Here is a 25681-nt window from a genome sequence, read left to right as displayed (position 1 = left end):
ATGGGAGTGGGCTCCAGGGTTTATGGAGAATCACTGGATCCCTACAGCAAAGGACAGAAAACAGGAAATGTGACCCACTGCACCTAAACCCACTAGCGAAGAGTTTGGTCAGGACACTGTGAGTTTGGCCACTGTGACATCCACAAACAGGGCAGGAGGGAACCCCACCCCTAACCCAAGGCTGCAGAGGCAGGACAAGAACAGAACCGGCCTCCTGTGGGATGCGGGACAGAGTCGGCAAGAAGCCCAGGTCCAAGACCTAGAGTCAGAGGAAGACGGGCAGGGGGCCCAAGAGGGGAAGGAATGACTCTAGAGGTGTGTCCTGGTCAGAGAACAGACTGTTCTACTCTGTTCCTGCAGATACCCAGTGGACCGTGGGGGCCCTGCCACCTCGGACAACAGGGAGCCAGTAGCACCTGTGCGGGCCTCCACCCCAGCACCCAGACGGGCTGGTCATCCAAGCTAATGCGTGTCACTGCACAGGCCATGGTGCCTCAGCATCCACGGTACCAGGGGCTCCTCATCTTTATTAGCTAATATAGAAGCACCACCCGGGTGCTACTAGGCCCAAGAGCGTCAAAAAGGCATTCTGATATTACCAGAAGGCCTAGTTTTCATGGGAGCCCCAAGGAGTCCAAATCAAGAAGCAGTAAGGACCACAAGGGAATCCAGGTGACACTCAGCAACCCGCCTGAGGGGTGAAGGTAACATGGGAAAAGGTAGCTGGAGGGGAGCCTCCCTGCAGGGCCTGGAGGGCCCAGCTCACACTGAGCAGAGAGGGAAAGACAGTCAGTCAGAAAGCTCGGCAAGGTAGAGAGGACGGAGGAGCCCTGCTCGTATTCACAGGCATAAGAAGAAAGGCAGAACCTGAGAAAGGGATTGGGGAACAAGGTGGGTTGATGGCAGGGCTCAGGGATCACGGCTCCATTCCCCACCCTCTGCACGCAGAAGCCCAGGGCCCTTTACACCATAGCTAGAGGGGGTTCAGACACTGGACAGAATCTGTACCTCACCAGGAGCCCCTGAGCTGCTGTCTGCACCACACACACTCACACACTACCTCCATCACTGCCAGTGAAAGCCAGCACTGAGACAGGGTCCTTCCCCATTAGACTCCACATAGCCTCAGGATCCTTCTCAACACTGTGCCCAGGGAGCCACCTTCTCTACATTGGCTGGCACATGAGCTGAATCCCCATAGTCACTCTTGTACTAGAAGGTTCTTGAAGAAATTCTCCACTGTTTGTCATTCGGCTCTTTGCAGTGACAGAGTAGTGCAAAGCACACAGCTGTATGACTTTGCCTGCGAGAGGAAAATGCTTTGCAAATGATATACTGATGCCTCGCTCTGTTGATGTTTCTGTTGCTGGAAAATGACTACATTTCTGATCAGTGGATGAAGCAGTCTTCTCCTACGTGGTTTTCTTGCCTTAAAAAAATATCTTTATCCCTGTGATTTGACCTTTAATGAGAGATGAGACTCATCTCGTGGAGAGCGTAATCCCTTCGGCCACCTTGCCAGCTTCTGCCGAGCTCACCTCTATCTTACGGGCAGACCTCGTCACCTTAGAGGTTTGGGGGAAACGCCTCTAAAAAGTCTAAAGGCCCTTTTCACTGGGCTGTTCTTCCTGACTACAAGCACCAATGACACTTGGGAACCTTCAGCCAATTTTTTATCCTTTTGTTTAACTCAATGCCGGATACTTAAAAGTGCCAGGGCTTCCCTGGTGGCGCAGTGGTTGGGAGTCCGCCTGCCGATGCAGGGGACGCAGGTTCATGCCCCGGTCCGGGAAGATCCCACATGCCACGGAGCAGCTGGGCCCGTGAGCCAGGGCCACTGGGCCTGCGCGTCCGGAGCCTGTGCTCCGCAACGGGGGAGGCCATGGCAGTGAGAGGCCCGCGTACTGCAGGGGAAAAAAAAAAAAAAAGTGCCAGCATTATGAGTCCCAGAGGACCAGTCAACAGGGTTCATTTTCTTGATGAGAAGACAGGGTTTGCTTCAGACAACTGAAGCACAGAGGTTTTAAGCCGAACAAAATGCCTTTGAAGTCAGCTGGTAGAAAACACTCAGATATTAACTTTAGGATTCTAATGACTTCAAACCTTATTATATTTTTTTAATTCTCAATTCCATTCCTTACTCCACAATTCTTCCACTCCTTTTCTCTTCATTATGAGACTTAGTCATCAGAGCCAGTTGGCCCTCTGAACATTTTTCTGGTGTCTGGCAACAGGATCACTTGCTAGGACGAAAAAATTTATTTTCTCTAGCTAACCTCATTAAATGCAGACTTCACATACCGGTCATAGATTTTTTTATTTATATCTGTTAAGTTCATGCCCACAATATGACCATTGTTTTTTTGAGGGGCTGAAGCTAGATTAAGAAGGCAAGGTATGCATTGTTTGCTACCTTATGTTACATCAGGTGGTCATACTAGAGACTTCCCTGGTGACGCAGTGGTGAAGAATCCGCCTGCCAATGCAGGGGACATGGGTTCAATCCCTGGTCCGGGAAGTTTCCACATGCTGCAGAGCAACTAAGCCCATGTGCCACAGCTACAGAGCCTGCGCTCTAGAGCCCGCGAACCACAACTACTGAGCCTGTATGCCACAACTACTGAAGCCTGTGCGCCCTAGAGCCCAGGTGCCGCAACCACTGAGCCCAAGTGCTGCAACTACTGAAGTCCGCGTACCTAGAGCCCGTGCTCCACAACAAGAGAAGCCACCGCAATGAGAAGCCTGCGCACCGCAACAAAGAGTAGCCCCAACTCGCTGCAACTAGAGAAAGCCCGCGTGCAGCAACGAAGACCCAACACAGCCAAAAAATTTTTTAAAAAAGAAAAAAAATCAGGTTTAAAAAAAAAGTAGTCATACTAAAAATATGCAAAGTAATACAGTGGAGAGGAGCACAGAGGTACAAAAAGCTTGAGGCCTCTCTCGGTACCAAAATCTCATTCCAGCTTCCTACTATCAGCAAAGACCTGTCTCGGCTGCTTGCTGGGACCATCAAAGCAGTGCCCCGTGGCCTTCATTTCTCATGAGGTTTGCCTGGTTGCTAACCACGAAGGCTCCACTCCACTCTCATCCCAATGGGTACAGAGTTTCAAAGTTAACACTGGAGAATTCCAAAGGCATGTCTCCTCCAATTCATTAACACGCAGTCCTGGATTCTAAACATTCTATACTTAATTAAAACAGGGACAAAGGAGAAGAGAATATAGGGTGAAGAAAACATTATTTTGGAGAAATTTACTTGACAGCATTTTAAGCCCATGAGCCTAAGGTGATCCTGGATCCTTCCGGTCCAATCGTGCAGTGGGAAGGTAGGTCTTTGGGGGAGCTGTGTATGGTGCTAGGCCTAAGACAGCAGTCACTGTCCCATGCCTATAATCACTCAGTCATTTCTTAGATGGTGAAGAGGGGAAATATCTTGAAAGGAAACAAGGACCCAACTAACTGATGTGAAAAAGGTTTTCTCCCCCTGTCATGCTTTCCTTTGCCATTTCAACTGAAGATTGTTCCCAGTTTGGTTTTGTTTTGTTTTTTTAATCCCAAAGAAATCTCATCTAATATTGCCATTTGGAAAGGGAAAGAATATGTCACAATGGGGGCTGGTACATCACACATACGATGCATACATTCCTTTGTCTACACATAAACCAAAGGATAATATTTAATGCTATCATAATAAATCTATTCCAGATCTTGCTAATAACAGGAAGTGGAAGGGGAAAGAGGGTTTTTTAATACAAAGGAAGAACTTTGCCTTCTTGGGCACTGATGTTAATTCACACAGTCAAATCCTCTCATCCAACACACTCAGGCCTGAGGTAATTAATGGTGAAAACTGATTAAAGCAGAAATCTTTTAAAAATGACACATACACACCTTAAGACTTTAACTTGCAGCCATGGTGACTGACCATCCTGTTTCTCTGGGATGAGACACAGTTGGTTGCCAGGCACACAGCACAGGAGATGCACCCTCACATCATTTGGGGCATGACCTTTCTTTGAATAAAGGTCTAATGGGACTCCCCGTGGACCTTCATTCATGAACCACTCACATAATATAGTCTATGATTCCCAATCTCAGTGTCTTTGAAGTCAAGCAAGAACTTACAAAGACTAGAATCCTTCTGGATTTTTACATTCCCCCACCTTCTGTAGTTATCACAACCCACTCATGTTGACAGAAATGCTTTTGTAGTAACTAATTTTGAATCTTTTCCAATATACTCACAGCAGTGACTTTGTATACCTGTATTTAATCAGTTTATAAAACGTTCACATCCCATTTCATTAAATTACATAATTCCAATAGTAAGTGCAACTGGCATAAGCAGGTTTGAGAACAAACACGCTGATCCTGTCAGCACCCAGTTTAACCCTTCAAATAGGAAGACCTGGGCGTCCTGAGAGACAGTGGGCTGGACTGGCTGCTGGGGCTCAGGTGCCATGGAGATGAGATGTGTGTTTACATGCATGACATGGGACTACAGAACAATACACCAGTTAATGTGGTGAGTCAACAACGTGGAAGCTGGTTAGAAAAATCCTGTACTTCTAACATTTTAAGTGTACACTGCCAAAGAATGAATTTTGTTAAAAGGTAGTTAGCTCATTAGGATTTTGATCTAGCCAGTTTGAGTGTAAATCTGCTTTCCACAGCCTTACTGTCCCTGGGAAATACCAATTCATACTCATGTCCCAAATCTCAACTGGTTATCAGCTATATTTCAACCAGTATTCAGTAGTGGTTGTATTCAGCACATAGTATGTGCCTGGATTCGTCCTAGATCCAGGATAAGGGTCAGAAGGGAATTTATCCAAAGTCATAGGTCACAGGCTTTTTCTTCAGGCAGACATGATTTATCCACATAAAATAATTTGAAAAATATAAAGCAAGTAATAAAGAAAGCATATTTTGGTGCATATTTTAAGGTCACTCAGTGCTACAGGCAGTTGAGGAGCAGGGTCAGTAACGAAGGTCCTACAGATCTTGTTTTGTCTCCAACGAGATCACGAACCGTCCTGACGCCCTGACCCTCCAGCCCCTGAGGTTTACATGTCAGCTACACAATTACTCGCCAACCACAGAGTAAGACAAACACTGTCCCTCGGGACACCTGCAGCCTCACCCACTTCACACCAAATGAAATAAAATTACACAGCTTCCCCTCCACATCCAGCTGTTCCCTCACCCCATCCCTGGGTCTCCAACAGGAAAGCAGGGAGAAAGAAGAGGAACCAGACACGATTCCCTCCACTCCACCCATGCATGCCACACTCCAGGTGTAGACTGGGCCTCGACAGGATGATTGATGCTCTGCTAATTACAGGCCTGAATTAAGACCACAACATGTATTAAATAAACACAAAATGACTCAGATATGGAAAACTTCTATGCATAAAATGAAATTTAGTTCCTTTCTTTTTTCTTTTTATATTACATACTTGCCTCAACTTGGCCCAATGCCAGGAGGACACCTTCCCATGGAGACTGTCTACTTAGCATAGATTACCGCTTTTGTTGCCATTCAGCCCACGTGTATAATGGGGAAAGCAATGGGTCTCGGAAAATCAACGGCTGCAGGAATGGGCGTCAGTGGGGTTTCCCGTGTGACCGCAGGCAAGCCATCTGAGCCACAAATACGGCCGCTCAACACCGTATTGCTCTGCATCCACGTGCGCCCTGTCCTGCACTGACCTGAGACTTCCTTTCAATCTCCTGAGACCACAGCCTGGAGGTTCAGGCCCCACTTCCCCACAGGGAGCTGCAGAGAGCCACCAGAAGGCATGTAAAGGTCACTTCAGATTTCGGATTGACATGTATACGCTGATGTGTATAAAATGGGTGACTAATAAGAAACTGCTGTATAAAAAAATAAATTGAAAAAAAAAAGGTCACTTCAACTGGCTGGAGGTTCACACTGGCACAGCCCCAGGAAGAACCCCATCTCTCCCAGCATTGCCAAAAAGAACCTCATCACCGATGTGTCTGTCTTACCTCGAGCTCTGTTCAGGAACCAAACAGCAGAGGCAGCCAGAATGAAACAGGGTTTCAAAAACTTGCCAGAAATTGCTTCCCTAAAAGCTCTAACAATATATGACAGGGGCTAACCCCAGCATAGATAGCATAATGTGAATATTGCATTTCATTCCCGTAAGTGGCATTAATCATCACGTTTAATCACTGAGGGCAGGTGACAAGCATCCCCTTCGGCAGATGTCACTCACCGATGCAGGCGTGGACCCTCACGGACAGCTGTGTCCTTAGGATGATGCTGTGCTTCTTGCCCCGCCTAACGGAGACAGGAGACAAAACATTCATGGGCATCAGAGGAGTCAACAAGGTGACCTTACCTGCTGTCAATCAACTTGACGGTTCGCTTCGGACACCCACACCTGGAAGAGGCTCTCGATAAGCAGGAACCTACACAGAACAACAATCTATCCTGAAACGCTGTGATGTCACAGGGCTTTACGGGAAATAAAATAATGAAGTCTGACTCTGTTGGACTGGCACACACATTTCACTGCCAAACCCGGTCCACTCCACAGAGTTCCGTGTACTCATGCCTGACCATGTTGGGAAATTTTTAAAATCTGTGCCCATGAAGTGAAATCCCTGGAATGTAACAGCACAAATCTGCTTGATCATTCCCATGGCTATTTTTACATGTTTTTGCATATCGGGAAAGGACACACATAGTGGGGTAATCAGAAAGAGCTGTTTTGCTAGTATCAATTCCCTGAAGACAGGAGTCCAGCAAAGGGGGCATGTAGGCTATTTGTCACCAGAATGTCAAGGTACACCACACCTTGTCTCATCTTTGCTTCCTTTCACTTCATTTCTTATAAAGGAAGGAAAAGGATGGCCCCTCCCCAGTACTCCTCCCATGAGGGCTCAGCCCGCTTTTACAGAGAAGGACCGAAGCCCAGAGCAGATGAGAGAAGATAAATGGGGAGAACATGAGTCCTGGCTACCTAGGGTAGCAAAGGCTTTGAGGTTTGGAGAACGGGGGAAGCCAGTGGACAAAGGTAAAATGGAGCCAGGAACCAGCACAAGAGCGGGTAACCGGCTCAGTGGCTGAGTTCCCTCCCCATCAGGGCTTCATGTATACCAGTCTCGCAGTACTTTCCCGCTTCCTGGTTTTGTGGTTGTGCTGGAGGAAAAGAGGACAGAAATCTCACCAGGGCACACTTAATACTGTGATATGAAGTCACAGGAATCATATCATAGAACTGAAACAATCATATTTTTTATTCTTGAGACCAAACAAGAGGGGAAATTATGATTTAAAAAAAAATTTTTTTTTGATTCTTTTAAAGGAGAAAAGAAAAGCACTTGCATGGTCCTACAAAAACATGCAGCAGCCTCCAACCCGGCAGCTCCTCGTGGGCAGAAAATCTGCATTCACAGTCCCTTCAAATGCAGCCAAGACCCTCCTTTTTAGTTAGGCTATGTGCAAGGTACTAGCCTCGAGTTTACACAAATCCACAACACTCGACCCATCTTCAGAAGACAAGTTTGAGATTCCTATAAACACAGACTTCTTCAAAACTTTCTTCCTCACACAGAAAAAATCTTTTTCTCTCTTGACAGTCCTTTAGAGGTGAGCTTTCCCATTTGGTATTTTTCTTGTTTCTAGTTGTGGCCTCCTCTTTTCTGTCTAGAGAAGTTCCTTTATCATTTGTTGTAAAGCTGGTTTGGTGACGCTGAATTCTTTTAGCTTTTGCTTGTCTGTAAAGCTTTTGACTTCTCCATCAAATCTGAATGAGAACCCTGCTGGGTAGAGTATTCTTGGTTGTAGGTTTTTCCCTCTCATCACTTTAAATATATTGTGCCACTCCCTTCTGGCCTGCAGAGTTTCTGCTGAAAAGTCAGCTGATAACCTTATGGGGATTCCCTTGTGTGTTATTTGTTGCTTGTCCCTTGTTGCTTTCAATATTTTCTCCTTACCTTTAATTTTTGTCAATTTGATTATTATGTGTCTCAGCATGTTCCTCCTTGGGTTAATCCTGTATGGGAATCTCTGTGCCTCCAGGAGTTGGGTTACTGTTTCCTTTCTCATGTTAGGGAAGTTTTCAGCTATTATCTCTTCAAATATTTTCTCAGGCCCTTTGTCTCTCTCTTCTCCTTCTGGGACCCCTATAATGTGAATGTTGGTGCATTTGATGTTGTCCCAGAGGTCTCTTAAACTGTCCTCATTTCTTTTCATTCTTTATTCTGTTCTGTGGCAGTGACTTCCACCACTCTGTCTTCCAGCTCAATGATTTGTTCTTCTGTCTCATTTATTCTTTTTTGTGGGGGGGGTGGGGCCTCATTTATTCTGCTATTGATTCCTTCTAGTGTACTTTTCGTTTCAGTTATTGTATTCTTGAACTCTATTTGGTTGTTCTTTATATTTTCTAACTCTTTGTTAAAATCTTCTTGTAACTTCTCGCTCTGTGCATCCATTCTCTTCCCGAGTTCTTGGATCATCTTTACGATCATTACTCTGAACTCTTTCTCAGGTACATTGCCTATCTCCACTTCACTCAATTGTTCTTCTGGGGTTTTATCTTGTTCCTTCATCTGGAACATATTCCTTTGCCATCTCATTTTGATTAAATTTCTCTAGACAGTCCTGATGTTGACATTCCTTCAATTCTTGTGATCATACTAGGAAGAAAGTTCCCATTAGTGCACTGAACTGAGCTGAACAGCCTTTTGTGTGAATTCCCAGGAAAGGTATTCTGGGGTGGGGGCAGCAGCCACCAGGCTTGCAGCCTCACCCAGGGCTGAGCCAGGGGCTCAGCTGGGAGCAGAAACCAGTGAACCCCTGATGATGGCCAGACCCTAACTATTAGAAACAGCAAACCCAAAGTTCTTTAATCTGGAAGATTTTTTTGTAACTCATGTTATCAGCAGTTATGAATCAAAAATAAATACCAAATGGACAGCAGACAAAATACATGCTTTAGATGCCCAGAGGGGAAGAAGCATGGGATGGCAGGAGCAAATATTTCAGAATTCCTCAAAAGTTCTAGGGAAGTTCACAAGGGCCCATTGATAGCCCCCACTTTTATCTTCAAACAACTGCAAAGTTGCATTTTGAGGAAGTGCTTCAGTTTTCCCACAGAATTCTCCAGTCCCACAAGGACTGCTCACACGGGATCCAGGCACCTGCATGAGAACTAGGACAGTGTTTCTGAGGAAGCCATCAGCACACCACTCTGGAGGTATCATCTTTTCTGCATTTTTCAATGTTTGTACATTGAGAAACCAGGCAATCAGACTGGTTAAGTTAAACCCTAATAGAATTTAAGAGAGCATAGAACAAAAAAGGCCTATTTTTAAGTAGTTTTATCACTTGTAATTCCTCTGCTTCAATATATTCACCTCCTTCCCTGCCTGCCCCTGTACACAAAATCCTACAATGAAAGAAACCTGAGTGGAATTGGGGACCAAAGGCTGTGGAAGCCCCTCAACAGGGAATGGGGGCCCAAAGCCCAGGAGTCCCTGGCAAAGGAGGGGGTCTTCCAAAGCAGAGACCAGGGAGTGGTGAGTGCAGCCAGGTCCACAGAAGTTGCCCTTCATCTCCCCCTGCAACCCCTACTTTCTCTCATCTTTGACGAAGGTACCACTGTTGTGCCCACTTTGCAGATGGGGGAAGCAAAGCTTGTAGTAATGACATAACCTGCATAAAGTCACATAGCTGATGGAAACAGACCAGGGCTGAAAGCAGAGTGTCTGACTCCACCGTCACCCGCACCATCCTGCCTTTTGCTGTGTAAGTGCCTCACTATATCACCTACTCCAGCACTTTCTAAGGATAAAAAGTGTCCCAGGTTTTTTAAGGAACTGATTTGAGCTCAATACTAAAATCTAACAAAAAAGGACACAAAAAATTAAGATGAAAATATCTAAGAAAATATTAGCAAACCAAAATAAGAAATATGTGAATTTAATAAAATAGGACCAAATAAGGTTTATTCTAAGAATTCAAGAATTACAAGATGTCCATGTTTTATTTATCTATATCAAATATCAATGTATAGATGACATCCATCATAAGGTCCTTTAAATTTGATAGCTTCCCGCCCTCCACCACAATATTTTGTAATTGGGTAATGCTGATTGTTATGTATTTCTTTTATATATGCCATCTTGCTGCTATTATGGATTCTAAAAATCTTTTGGCTTATTCTCTTGGCTTCTTTCAGGGAAATAATCATTTCATACATTTTAAAATAATCACTTTATCCCCACTTTTCTAGTAAATATGCCCTTGTCTTCTGTTTCCTGGCTAAAACTTTCAGAGGAAAATTAAATAATCATGGATATACTTTCCCCTGCCCCCAGTGGGATACTATGTCAGTCCGGGTTCAGAAAATAATAATCATAATAGTTGTTAACATTTATGGAATGCTTATCATGTGCCAGATGAGGTTCTAAGTACTTTCTACAGATTTAGTCTTCAGAAAACTCCTGTGAAGTAGGTAATATTATTGCCATTTTTAAAGTAAGGAAATTGAGGCCCAGAAGAGTTATGCGACGTAGCTGAAGTCACACAGAAAGTGACAGAGCTCGGACCCAACCGAGGCAGTCTGACCCCAGAGCCTGTACGCCTAGCACCTCCCTGAAGCTGCCTCCCAGATGGGTGTTCCTTCATCCATTCCCTCATTCCACACATGTTCACCGGTGACTAGTGTGTGCTGGACTCTATGTTAGATCCACAAAGGATCGTCTGCCTCAAGACAGCAATCCAGAAATCCTGCCTGCTAGCCTGCCGGGCAGATTTTGGACTGAAGACTGCAACATCAATTCTCACCTGAATTTCCAGCCTGCTGGCCCACTCTACAGACTTCAGACTTGCCAGCCCCCAAAATGGTGTGAGCCAGTTACTGGAAGTAAGTCTCTCTAGACAGACTAGATGGATTAGATAGATTAAACTAGATTAAACTAGATGGATAAGACATATCTTATTGGTTGTATTTCTCTGAAGAACCCTAATACAAACATTGATGATCTGCCTTCATGGAGCGTCCACGTTCTAAAACTGAAACCAGTGGGAGGCTGTCAATGTGTGTTCACCATGAGCACTTTAATGGTCCTTTTCTCCCCGATATTGGCTTGCTGTATCAGTATCATAGCAGCCTCTCCTTCCAAGTCGGCCTGTTTGCAGCAGAGTGAAATGGGGGTGCATCAGTTACTAGAATCTGGCGACCCAGAGGCAAAGGCAGTTTAGTTTGACCTAAAGCTCCCCAGGGAGTTTCAGATTCCTTTCCTATCAGCACAGCCACTGCCAGAAAAATAGCACAGGCCTCAGAGACTCACCACAGCCAACCGGCTGCCCATACCCAAGGTCAATGCTACCCAAGTGATGAGAGAACTAAAATAGATGCTCAATTCAAGGAGACTCCAGCCGAGGCACACATGCCAGAGACTTGATGGCACTATCGCTGAAGGAACTTCCTGCAACTTCCTGATTTCTCAGAATACCTGAGCTTCTCCTGCAATAATGTCTATGGCCTTGGGAAAAAGATCTGGTGTAACCAAATACCACAGAACCAAGTCTGTTGGTTCTGAACCCGTGTGTTTCAGTCCTGTCCCTGCCTCTCAAGAAAATATCTTTATAAAAATAACATATAAAGCCTTTGTAATGTAAGAACAAGTGCTTACATTATTTTATTGAGTGGCATGGAGCCAAAGGCTTGAAGACTTTTTCTTGCAATCAACAGCAGAATCGATGCCCCCAAATATTCCTCCACTCAAATTAGAACTAAACTGTGATTTCAGTCAACAGTAGAAAACATACATTGGACAATGCAGCAGAGGCAGAGATTGGGGCACCCGCAGCAGCTGCCCCAGGATAAGCTTCCTCTTAGTAAGCTTCTGAAACTGTGAGACTCAGCCCATGCCCTGCCTGAGGAATGAAGGGGATCTGGACCAGTCATCAGCTAGTGAAAGGAGAGTCCTAGTGAAGATTAATTTGCTCAGAAGCTCGAAGTCCAAGAGAGCTGGTTGCCACTACATTCGTCTCCAGATGCATTCTGGTCTCCCCTTAGGAGATGGTAGTGGCGAAAAGCTAAACTCTGAAGTCAGCTATGTGATCCTGGACAAGTTACGTAGCCTCTGTGAGCCTCAGCTTCCTTGTCTGCAACATAGGATAATATTGTGCTTGTGGTGTCATATCTAAGAAACGAAGACTTACTCCTATTTTCTTCTAAGAGTTTTACAGTTTTAGCTTTTCCCTCTCAGGTCTCTCCTAGTGGGAATGAAGCCTCTGTTCAACCCATTCACAACTCCCAGCTCCTACGCAATCCTGCTGTCTCTCGTCCTCAGCCCCACGTTCTCCCCCTTGACCTATCTCCACCTGCCTCCACCCCACTACTCTTCTGCTTCCTCTCTTCCCAAGGACACCACAAATCTCCTCCTTACGACACCCCTGGCCTTGCCTGGGTACTGTCACGACTTGATTTCTCCATGGCATAGTGTTCTTAACTGCCCCTTCTTTGAAATTTTCTCCTTGCTGAGGCAGACATTGCCAGTTACCCACCGATATGCTTTTCCCCCTTTTGCCTTATAAAGAAAACCTGATTTTGTTTGGGGTGACAGTGTACCCACCTAAAACTATATTTTCCAGTCTCCCCGGCTACCAAGAGTGGCCACATGACACAGTTCTCTTCAGTGAACTGCAGATGGAAATTGCTGGTGGAGGTTCTGGAAAAACTCTCTAAAGGGGGCAGATCCAGCTGGCACCAACATCTGTTCTTCACTCTTCCCATCTAAGGCAGGGACCTCATACCCTTAGTAATAAAGGGAGAGGGTTGGCTGGACACAAGCCCAAAATTCATGGTATTATCACGGACCTAAGTTCTGGGCAATGGCATGTGACTGAAAGCTATGTGCACACAGAATGGACATTCACGCCCTATGTCCACTTCCTTCTTCCTGGCAGCGGGGATGCAGATGAGAAGGGAAAAGGTAAAGCAATCACTCTGGACACAGAGATGGAATCCTCATTTTCAGGACGGTATGGCTGCTCTACCAGTCCAAGGAAAGTTGTCTATATTTCGACTCTTACACAGCAAAGAAATTTTTACCTTTATATTTAAACTCCACAATTTGGAATCTATCGGTTACATCAGAGAAAACTGTACCCTAACCAACACATGACTTCCTGCTCTGATGAGATGCTGGAGGGAGAGCAGCCATACTGTAACTATGATGAAGCATGAAAGATGAAAGCTACATCATCAGGATGGCGGAGTAGAAAGGTAACAGAAGCCTGGGTTCCTAAGAGCATCTTGGAATCAACATATTATCTTCAAAACGGCCCAATTATCTACCTCTTTTTTTACCCAGACTTCATTTTTTCAGAGAAGTTTTAGGTTTTCAACTCCCTTCCTCCAAGGGGTCACCCCCAGTCTCTCTGGTCCTTGATGTTTCTCACCTGAGTGCCCAGCCAATATTTCTCACCTGGCCACCTTGCCCCTTGAGCGTGGCTTGACATAACCTCAGAATAACATGTGTGAACCTCTTCTCCCCCTCCCCAAACTGCCCCCCAAAACCTCACTAACTTCTCTAAGTAGTCCACTGTCCACACACTATCCACCTAATGGCATGTGCCCATTTTATCCTCCTGTTTCTCTCTGCTCAACTAGTATCACATCTCCAGATTCCCCCAATGGTCCAGGCCCCAGTTCACCCGCCTTCCTCAGCCACCAGGTTCAGACCCATTAGGTCACTCCCTTCCCCCATCACAGTGGGCCACACTGTCTGCAGCCTCCCTGTTCAAGGTTCTGTCCCCTCACCCCGCCCTCCCTGTTACTGGAGGAGTTCTGTGAGGGCTCCTTCTTTGCAGGCCAGTCCTCTTCTGAGTCCTACCCATACCATAAAGCCAAGCACCCACGTGGGCTCCACCACTCCTACTCGACTCCATCTTTGTCCTGTCATACAATCTGGCACTTGAAGGAACTTAGAGTCACGCCAATTCCACTGTCCACTCAGCACGGAAGCTCATCTGTCTTGTCTGAGCATTCCTAAGCGGCTTTCCCCCAGGGTATTTGAAGGCACTGGCCTAGCACTGACCCAGAGCAGGTGTGCGGGGGCCTCTGGGCTGCTCTGCTAAGCTCAGCACTGAACCACCCCCCTGCCCCACAGGGCACCCTTTGTCTGAAAAGGGCCAGTTCTCTCATCCACCGTGACCGGAGCAGGGCTTGGTGGTCGGCAGTGTGAGCCTTGCACTGAGAAGACGGGAGACCCTTAATCCTTCAATGATTTGCCAAAAGAGCCTCAGACAACAACACACCTGCGCTCTCAGCTGCAGATAATCTCTTACGAGGAAAAGTGGGGGGAAACCCTTCCCTGCGTCCCATCCACACCCTAACCAGAATCTCTCTTTTGTCCAGGTTTTTTGTTTGTTGTTCAGTTTGGTTCTTTGAGTTCAGTTGGTTTTTAGATTTAGGTTTAAAATGTAATTTAGGTGATTTCCCATTCTACCAGGTCCAGATGCAGAGGAAACCCAGACAGAGATGTGACTGGATGAGGTTAACTATTGTATCAGACAGTAGAAGGGAAAACGACTTCTTATTCCTTCGAACTTGACATCTGGAATGTAGAGAACTCTTTGAGAATCTGATGAAAGGCTCTGAAACCCCTCTCCACCCCAAAACCCCGCATATCCACAAACTGCAGAAATCTCAGGGGTTCTTGCCCCCCAACACACACACATGGATCCTCGGCGCTCATGAGCTGCAGGCTGAGAAGTTAGGTGTCTAAGAATCAAACCAGAGCTCTCCCCAAACGCTTTCGTCCCTCCAAGCACATCCACTGCAAGGCTGGCAGGGTCGGCGCCCACCTGCCCCTGCGAATGGGCTTCCTCACAGCCCTTGCCACGTCCAGGCTTCACATCCTTCATCTCTGAGCCACAAGCCTCCCACTGTGGCTCCACCCACCCCACTCCACAGGTTTTCACCTGACTTTCCCCACCTCTACCTAACGCAGTGGGGACAGGAATGGGGGTGGCGGGACGAGGAAGATCAGAGATAAGCACTGTCTCAGCGCTGCCCCTCTAGCGCAGGCCCGAGGGGAGTCAAGCCAAGGAACAGGTGAGCATCCTGAGGTACTCCAGGTCAGGAGCATCTGGGGATGCGTACACCCCGTCCAACAACCACACTGGTCCTCACAGCATCCCTGAAGGCCCGTGCTTCTCAGGCCTACTCTGAGCTCTACCACACCTCAAGCTACTGTCCTCGCTACCTTTGTGAAGCCCCACTCTGTCACCTTCAGAGCTAACCTCTAACCCCACTTCTCTGTGACAGTTCCCTGTGCGCCAGTTTCCTTTCAGAGGCAGTGAGGGTGGGACTAAGCAGAAAGGTCAAGGGTCGGGGGTTGGGGAGGTAGAACCTGGCCCAGCTCTGCCCTGTGGGTAAGTCTCCAACCTTGGTTTTCTCAACTAAAACAATGAGATCTCCCAGTGATGGACCTGCATAGACCCCATCCCAGGTCTAAAATCTGGTGATTCCCATTTCAGTGTATCATCTCAAATTCTGACCATAATTATAGTAAGGGCTACTAGTTTGGGGTTTGTATTACATGCTGGGAACCAGCTTAATGTTTTCGATACATTTTACCTATTTACATTTAGATAAAATCATCACATTTTACCTTGCAACAACCCAAGGAGGCAGTATTATGATTATATTACCCCACTTACAAGGAAACTGAGGTTTGGAGAGGTGAAGTAACATCTCCATGGCCACACAGCCATAAGACTAACTGCAAAGCCCATGTCCCTAACCACTGTGCAGCGCTGCTCTCTGCTACGCTCTGCTTGGGCAACAGAGACCCTGTTGGGATCCCTGCTCATACAAGGAGGGAAATGGGCTTGGTTAATATTGTCCTCATTTTCTAAATAACTTTTATAAACTCCCATCAGAGGTAAAGTGGCTTGCCCAATGTCCCACAGTGGTAGGGTCGGGAATAATAACCCAGGGGCTTTGGCTTCCGCTGTACCCTGCTGTGCCTGCTAACTTCGCTGGCTTTGGAAGGCAATAAACAGACCTGGCTCTACTTTGCTAGCATAATAATTGCTTTGTCCTTCTACTTGTGAAGGTCTTTCTCCTCTTCTCCAGCTATCTGTAGTCTGAGTGATCCTTCTAAACAAGGGGTAAGTTACATTTTAGCCCGGCGTAAAAGAGCAGCGTATTGGACAGGAACAAAGAAACCAACTCCTCCACGAGGAAAACTGACTCAGAACACACGGTACCAACACCGCCACCATCTCCATACAGCCTGCCACCCATCTTCATGAGATGGCCACAACATGAGCAGGCATTTTCCTATAATTTACACAAAAACATCAAGAGAAAGAATGGTTTCATTTGCCGTTTTCATTCCTCGACAGGGCAATTCTTAACTAGGAAGAAATTATATTTTAACTCCCATTCGAGGGAGACGTGAGTTCTCAAGCACACAGACTTTACCAAGTGCCACGCTTCTAGGAGAGCACCTAGGAGGGACACTCAGTGCAAGTGACACTGCAGATGTGCCCAGACACCTGCCACCTGTGCAGGAAACCTCCATCGGCAGGCTGCTTCCAGCCAGCTCCCAATAACTTGCCACGTGCCACCAGTGCTCAGTGCTGGTAAATGACCTGGGGATCGCTAGGGTGACCTGGCAACGCCGGGACAGCACCATCCTGTTATGTCTTCTGCAGCCCAGGCCAGGGACAGGGAATCTCCCCACCAGAGATCAGTAGAGGCAGATTCTTCACATTCTTCTGGACACAGAAAAATATCACCCTGAGTACGCTCCAGAGGACAAAGGGTGGGTCCCACAAATGAAGACTATTTCAAAGCCTGGGGTGAGTTTGGGACACAGCAGTCAGATGTGCGGCTACCCGACATCGTTTGGGTCACCTTCCCCTGTTTGCAGTTTCCCACGTCGTGAGTCCTGCCTTCTCATCTTGCCATAATTCGTTTCCCCAGCATCCCGTGCTGTTGGAAATGTGGTGCAGAAATGTGGTCAAGGCTGCATCTGTCAGATGAACCCATGGCCAGGTGATAGTTCAGAAAGGAACAAGGTGAGAAGGAATGCCCCAGGATCTACTCCGGGGAACTTGCAGCGGGCTCCCCGGCTCTTCAGGAACGGCTGCAAAGGGACTTCCAGCATCTGGACACTGGAGTTGACAGTGCGAGCTGTAGCGTCAGGGCCAGGTGACGGAGCAACCCTGCAGTGGGTGCTACTCCAGCTAGAGCCAGTGCATTAGCCTGGAACTGAGGATGTGCTTGCAGGCACCAACCGTATGTCCCCACCAGTACAAATGTACATCTTCAGGAGAACCTGAAATGCCATTTCCCAGAAGCTCCTGGGATGGAGGAGGATCACAGACTTGGGAACCAGTCACATCTGTGTTCAAACGCGGCTCCACCATCTACCGGCTCTGCCTCCCTGGATGTGTGATTTAACTCCTGGCCCTCGGTAGTTTCAAATGAAAAATGGAGACGATAAAATCCAATTCCATGTTTGTGATATCAACAGAATGAACTATTAAACAAACATACTGTGAAATAAGGTGCCTAACACGGTGGGTGGCATAGCAGGTGCTCCATAAAGCTTTATTTTCTTCCACTCTTAACTCTTGATACTGTTATCTAATATATTAACACTTTTTTCCTAAGCTGCCATCTCCAAACCAGTCAAGTTTTGATAAGAAAGAAAAAATATCAAACAGGTCATGGTCTTCAAGCACAACACCACTAGAGACATTTTTCAAATTGGCAGTGATCTACTCATAACACTCCTGGGATCTGTTTGATCAATGAGACATGAAGTCATCCCATTAGACTGTCATCCAGCCTGAATGCTGACATGTTAAATATAAGGATGTCATTATCAACTACTTTGTAAAAACTACAGCAATGGATTTCCTCAAATCTATCAGTCTTATAATGTCAATTTTTTAAATGATGATGAGTAGAATCTGATGTGACTTAATAATGATACGCTTCACGTTGTGTACAGCCTATGGCAGTTTCCAGGGTCTTTTGTGGCTCTTGGAACCACTCAGGAGACAGGAGGGGCATCCTCAGAGAACCTGCCTGGTTCCTACCAAGGACCCTGGTCTTGGTGCTCAAGTTCATGCCATTCAGGAATACATTCTGGGATCCTGCCATTCACCTGGCCACCAGTGCTCACTAAGTGCCTATAACATGCTGAGAAAACACTAGGCTGGATATTCAGACAGGCCCAGCTCTGACCTAGCAGAGTTTTAGTAGCAGAAAAGAGGGACAATTAAGGGAGAAAAGACCATAAGTTGTGATGGGTGTTAAAGCAGGGGAAACTCAGGAAGTCATCGGTACACACTGGTGTCAGGTAGGAAACAAACACTAAGAAGCTTCCCATTTTTCCTCATTTTTTTGAGCCATTCATGAAAAATCAGCACTCTCAGATAATATTCATCTGACTGTAATATATTTTTAAGTCAGGCAAGGTAGCTTCAAAACAAATTTGGGGGAGGTCCTTGGACACCGATGAAGATGGCTGGGCATTATTTGGAAAGGAACAAGGAGCCTCTGAAGGTGTCTAAGGAGGAAGGCGATAAAATCAGAGATAAACTTGGCTCTAGGTGAATGAGGAATAGAAAGGGAGGTGGGGGGCCCCATCCAAACAGTATTTCAATAATCTAGTAAATATATAACAGTATCTTACAAATATTAATGTCTTGGTTTGGGCAAATTTGCCATGGTTATGTAATATGTTAACACTATGGGAAGCTGGGTAAAGTGTATTTGGGAAATATCAGTGCTTTATTTTCGACTCTTCTGGAAGTTAAAAATCATTTCAACATGAAAAGTTTAAAAACTCTGGAAAAGGATAAAACAATTACTAGAAAAAATAATCTAATAAATAGGGGAATGGCTAATTGTATGACAATATTCCTACAGTGGTTTTGCTTTCTGTACACATCTCTGATTTTTTATGTGGACCGCTTTATTCAGACTCACAGCAATCAGAAATATTAAGCAATCCTATATGTAAGCTAAAAGTAACTTGATGTTAATTAACATAATTAAGAATTATTTTCTCCACAGCAGTGAGTTCAAAAGATGATACAGTATAAAATGATCTGCAGAGGCATCTGCCAAGAAAACTTAATATCCAGTAATTGATCGTTAAAAACAATATATAAAACAGCTGTCAATCCACTAAGATCTGGAAAGTACTAATTTAAGTATATTTGGTTTAAAAAAAAACAACAGACTATTAAATACCATGTGCTTAATTAAACTACACCAGAAATTTTCCTACTCCTGAGTAGCCTTATCAAGAAGAGCTACTCAAATTCAAAAGGGTCTGCAGTTACTACTGGTGAATCACTTGCATCTCCCTTCTTTCTGTGTGACTGTGAGTGAAGACAAGGTCAAAGCTATGGTGGTTTCTCCAAGATATTTTAAGGCCTCAATGAACCCCCATTTCGTGGAAAGTTGGGACCAGCTGGGAGGGACAGTTGTCGCTCTTACCCAGCGTCATCCTGGAAGCCTTCTAACTCGTCCCGTTGCTCGGCCAGGGTGGCCTCCAAGTCCAGGTAGGTGCCGTTGTGGGAGAGCTGCAGCGTGCAGTCATCCAGCTGCAAGAGAAAGAGTCTGTTATGCCCAGCCTGCTCCTGGGATGGGGATCTGTACAGGGAAATCACTTCACGTTGCCCTCATGTGTTTTTTAAAATCCAGCATTATTCTGAAATTTGGATCCTAACTGGAAGAGGTAGCATGTTCGTACAAATAGATTTTTGGAAGCAAACTGCATAACAGGTAGACAGAAATGGCACCTACTAAAGGGAGTGATATTGACAGGGCGCCCAATACGTGGACAGGGGAGAGAAGTACCAGGCACTGGGCTAACGCCACTTTCCACTCTGAGGGGCCCAGGGGAAGCCGTGGATATGGGGAGTGGAAACCAAGATGCCGATGGGACCACTGATGGAGAGACACAGGGTTTAAAAGGCAAATCTGGTGGAGAAAACATGCTGTTTCCTTCGACTCAGTGAGAAGCCTACTTATTCAGAGTCTGTGGTCATACCTGGGCCATTATAATTAATAGTCACTCAATAAACATTTTTACAATTGAACAAAAAGAAACATTATCCATCTGAATGACAATATATCCAAATTACAACACACCAAAGCGGACCTTAGGTCTTTTTGTTACTAGCCTCATTTTTCAAAAGCTTATTTAACAAACTTATATATTGTTAATTACATCCCATTCATAATTCTAAGCACTTTACATATGTTACATCATTTGATTCTTACACAAACTCTTCATTTCTTTTGTTATCCCCATTTTACAATGAGGAAACTGAGGCACAGAGAGAGACTAAGTTACCTGCCCAATGTCACATCTGATAAATGGTGGAGCTGGGATTTGGATAAACGTGATTTCAGTCCAGGTTATGCTCTTGACCACTATGCTCTGCATCTTCTCTATGGCCAGAGACCTTCTAAGGACTTGAAAATATGCTTTCAAAACACAACTTGTGTCATCTGAGTGTTCTGGTGTGGCCAAGGTAACGCCACATATTTACCAACCCCATTCCCTTTTCCCCCTGGGAACAGAGACCACATATCCCAGGCCTATAGTTGGGCTACTACCATGTAACTGAGTGCTGACCACTGGTATATCAGTGAAAGGGAAGAAGGGTCCCAACCAGCCTGGCCATTACACCCCTGCACAACCATCCACCTTTCTTCTCGTGCCTGTGGCTAGACGCAGAGGAGCCAGAGAAGACTCCCAAGTCTGGAAACGGACAGACCCTGGAGAGAAACAGCTCAGGTTCCTGAATCACTGCATGGAAGAGAGCATTCTGCTGCCTAGCCTCCACTGACCCATCCTGGACAGTGACAAGAGCAAGACGTGAGCCTTTGTGGCATTACATGACATTTAGAATAACCAATACACTTAAAACTACAGGAAAGCAATTTTATCAAAGATTAACATTATGAGGAAATCCAAGTGTATAACTTCATGCTTCATTTCTCAGGCTGTAAGGATGGCTCTGATTATTCATCCACTTGGGTGAGTGAAGGCTCTTATTCCAAAATGCCAGGAGATTGAGGAAAAGTGGAGGCAAATACGTGGCTACTTCAAAACATCTAGGTAAAGGCCTGATAATCCTCCTGGTGTAAGTGAGATTTCAAACAAGGAATTAGTCTCCTTTGATAGAAAAGCTTTGCTTATTATCCTCAACAAGAGAAACGCAGACTGTCAACTTGTCCAGAATCAGCATCTATAACAAGCTGCTAATTCTTGCAGAAACCCCGCAGTTCCGTGTTTCTGGTTATCCTCAACAGAATGAAAGGAATTTGTTCTTTATTATTTGTAAGAAATAGTTAAATCACTTGAAGGGGTTAATCCTATTTGATTCACTTGTTTTATTTCTCTAATAACAAACTATTAAAGGCGTGCTGGTGAGGGTCAGCATTCTTGACTGGCATTTTACAGATGGATCATCCGATCTGAGAAAGCAGAGACCAAACTGGCCAAACTCACTGTGCTGTGATACGAGAGGTGTGCCCAGGGTTTGGGGGGAACACACAGGGGAGCTGGCTTCCCTGTCTGCGGAAGCAGCAGACAGGAAGGATTTCCTGCAGAAGGCCTCTCCTGGGCTAAGGGTCTCCTGTGGACTGAAATCAGACTTTTATCATTGCTAGGTGGAAAATTCCACTGGAAACGGAACCCGTTACCATGTACACTGGACCATGTGTTAAGTAGAGCTGTAATCACTGCAGCTCATTCTTGCTTTTAACTCCTATTGACATTTTCGACTAATAAAGCTTACGTGGTCCGTTCTGTTGATAGTATCAACACTTCTGCTCATTTTTAATCCCACATATAATCAACAGACTAGCAGATGGGGATAATGAAAGCCCTTTAAGCCATAACAATTTCTTTTGTCTCCATCCCTGGAAATGTGTGAATCCAAAGAAAGTCCAAAGAAAGAAGCTTTTGGATAAAAAGTTTCTGCTTCCCCACTAGGGGGTCAAAGGCATTCAGAGGCTGTGGTCCACACTCAGGCCAGACAGAGAGAACCGAGTCCGAGAGGAAGGACTGCTGTGGTGTAGAGAGCCAGGATGTGCATGTGTATGTGGTATATATACTCCACCACGGCCAGTTTCAAGCTACCACCGTGAAGTCACTGAGCGTGGAACTAAAAAAAGTTACACAGCAGCTCACCAGCATATAGTATTTTTATCATACAGATCCAGGAGATGTAAGTAACCTCCCAAGCATAGGTAGCAGTAAAATGTAATGAAACAATTAGGCAGTGACATGTTTTGAGTATTTTTTTTTTTGAAGTAAAGCTGATTTACAATGTTGTTTTAGCTTCAGGTGTAGAGCAAAGTGATTCAGTTATACATATATGTGTATATATATTTGAATATTTTTTACCTTTGTTTCTTTTTTTTAACTGTCTATTTTTATAAATATCTGTTTTTGAGGTGTTTTTATTTTTAATTCTTTATTTTTATAAATATCTGGGTTTTTTTTAATACCTTTATTGGAGTATACTTGCTTTACAACGGTGTGTTAGTTTCTGCTGCATAACAAAGTGAATCAGCTATACATATACATATACCTCCTTTACCTTTGTTTCTAATGTAACTTTTATTCGTTATACATTTATGCAGGATAATTTAACTTTTAATAATGGCTATATTGAACAAAATTCCTGAGATTTACTGACCAGCCCTTTCGAGCCACCCAGGCCAGCCCCAGCACACGCTGCTTCTGGCCCTCCTGGGTCATGAACTTGAGACGCCTCAAGGGGAGACTAGCAGGGAGCAGACGGAAGGACCCTGTCCCGGGCTTTCAGCCCTCACCACCCCCCAGCCCTACGCTCTTCTCCTCAGTTGGGGCAGAGGTGGATCACTGGGGCCAGCAGATACAGCCCCATCCTTACTGGCAGCTGTGTTTATTTTCCACATCATCTCCACCCATAGCTTCTGACTTGATCCCCAGCCGCTGGGGCGAATATCTGGTTTGCCTCACCGCTCACCCTGGCGCGCCAAGCATCTGCCTCCACATGCCACCGGCGGCCCCAGATCACAGCAGGAAGCCCTACCGTGTCCCCAGCCTCCTGACCACAGAATCCCAAAACCTTAGCAGAACTGCCTGTTCTCATCATCCCTCTCCTCACAGCCAGGGCATCATTAACTATGCCACTTCCATAGTTCAATTTTAACAAAATTATATGTCAGACCCGGGCTGGGCACCAAGGAACACATAGACGCTTCCTTCCCTCAAAGATCATTTTGTCAAGAAAGTATGGCTCACCAATAGAACACAAGAGAATAAAAAGTCATTTAAGCCAACCGTCAAAATGTGTGAAAGTTCATCCTCAGTTATATTCCTTCTGCTATAAGTAGCAGCCACAGCCTCCTGAGACCCAAGCATCCTCCATAAAACGGGCCCATCCCCCTGCCAGGAGAAAGGCTCCCCTGACTTCCTAAGCCAGGTGTCACAACCCTACCTCCCTAATTAACAGTTGGGCAATTTGTACAAGTCCTTCAGCTAAAAGAGAAACGATGACTCTGTGCCTTTTAACCCCTCAGGAGGTGTGGGGGGATCCTCACAGTATGCCTATAGGAAGGGGGCAAGGTCAGACACTGACCCCCTTAGCGAGCTGGGGCATCTGGGCACGAAGGGGTTCCAGCAACACGGGCAGCCCGTAAAGACACCAAACGAACAAACACACACTGCCCGCTCCGTTCCACAACACGAGCCCTGACATCATTACACCCCAGACACACACGATTAATATTTAAACCATCACATGAGCCAAAGATTAGGAATACAGGGCTATTTGGCTGGACTGACACACAAAGAGTAAAATTCCCTCAGCACTTTGGGGTTCGGCTTCAGGTATCATTGTTAGAAACAAATTGATAGGTACACACCAAGCGCAGTCTTCAATCTTGTCAGGGACAACTAAGTAACAGTTATGAAAGAACGCAACAACAATGTGAACAGGCAGCGAGTGGCGGTTCATTCCAATCTGTTTATTAGAAAGGTTTGGACAGAACTGTCCAGACTCTGCCTACAGAGTGAAGGACTCAGACACCTCCCTGCCAGACCAGTTCCTGACAGGAACCTCAATTCCTACTGACACGGAGGCAACCTGATCCCCTCCCTGGGCCTTTCATGTCAAATGTCTTGCCGAATGACTTAAGGGCCCTGGAATTTCCTGACTCCAGTGATTTTTGTGTCAACCCTCATACCCTGGGAGCATGTCCCCTGCACTCCTTTCTTGGCCCTGGGTTCGGTGGCCAGGACATTGCCAGGCACTTCAGGACATAAGACAAAGCCAGAAGTCCTGCGGAAGATAACATGGCAGGACAATCACAGGAGAGCGGTTAGGGTAGGTGAGGGGCAGTGAGAGTGGTGTGGCTGGAGGACCAGGTGGCAGGCTCTGAACCTGTAGCCAGGAATCGGGGGGTGGGGTGGGGGGGACAGGGTGCTGGGGAGGAGGTCAGACACAGAGCCACATGAGGGACCCTTCCAAATACTCTGATATTTTGTGCCACTCCTCCGGGTCAAAACAAACCATTAAACGGGCCCTCGATCTCTGGGGACATGGAAAGAGCCCTCCACTCCTGGCAGACAGCCTGCACAAGGTCACTCGTTTTCCTGACAGTTCCTACAAAGACAGCGCATTCAAAAGGAAACAGCAGACTCACCATCCTGGGGAGGAAAAATATCTGAAACAAGGCTGATGTCACGCCTCAACTTATACATTCTTTTCTTTCCTTAATCCGGTGAAGTGGTGTGTTTCTGGGTGGTTTAATGATTATCTGGGTTTGGCAGCAGGTCTATAGTAATCTTTAGTCTAGGCAATAAAGTTCTGTGGAACTCTGAAATAGATTTGCACGGAACTGTTCTATAAATATACATGAGGTCTATCCGTTGAGCTCATTTTGGTAAGAGTTCAGAAGTGGGAAAATATATGCTGATTTTTAAAGAAAAAACCTAAAATAAATGCCATTTGCTTATGTCATTCTCATGGGTTCCTCCCATCCCTCCATCCACATCCCTTGCATGTAATTTTTGCAGCTCCCTCCATCAAGAGGTGGATTCTTTCTCTGCTCCTGGAATCTGGGCTGGCCTGTGTCTAGCTCTGGCCAACATGGTAGCAAATGTGACACAGCAGAGACTTGAGAGGCACTTCCTCACTAGGGCTGGGCTCTCCTGTTGCTCTTGGAACTCTGTCACCACACGAAGAAGCCTGGGTTAGCCAGCCTCCAGGGTACCTGGTCGCTCCCGCTGCCCCTGCCAACAGCCTGCCAACTGCCACCCGCTGAGCGAGGCCAATCTGGGTCACCAAGCCTCCAGATGAGCCACCAGCTGAGGACAGACACAGGAGGGAGCCAGCAGTTATGAGCCAAACTGGCCCAAAGCAGAACTGCCCAGCAGACCCACAGATTTGTGGGCCACTTTTCATGGTTGTTGCTTGAAGTCAATCTGCACTTCCCCTGAGCCTGCCTCCTCCACCCACAGCAGACAGGCGGCCCCCCAGGGGTTGCAATTTCACACTCAAAGTGCTCCGTACCTGGATCAGCGGTGGGTGAGAGGCTCACCCACCAAGGTGCCGCTGAACACACTATGACACTGCCAGCTCAGGGCAGGA

The 25681-nt window shown here is 46.0% G+C and overlaps 1 protein-coding gene across 1 annotated transcript in view; it reads right to left on the bottom strand.

The window, feature by feature from the left end:
• Positions 1-25681, bottom strand: part of FHOD3 (formin homology 2 domain containing 3) — a 517118-nt gene that overhangs the window by 435835 nt on the left and 55602 nt on the right. The window contains 2 exon segments of the mRNA XM_007455216.1: positions 6243-6307; positions 19521-19627. Coding sequence (XP_007455278.1) covers positions 6243-6307; positions 19521-19627 — 172 coding nt within the window.

Source organism: Lipotes vexillifer, unplaced genomic scaffold, assembly GCF_000442215.2.
Source record: "Lipotes vexillifer unplaced genomic scaffold, Lipotes_vexillifer_v1.1 scaffold90, whole genome shotgun sequence".
Lineage (NCBI taxonomy): Eukaryota > Metazoa > Chordata > Mammalia > Artiodactyla > Lipotidae > Lipotes > Lipotes vexillifer.
Note: the sequence above shows the minus strand (reverse complement) of the source record. Positions and strands in the feature narration are given on the sequence as shown.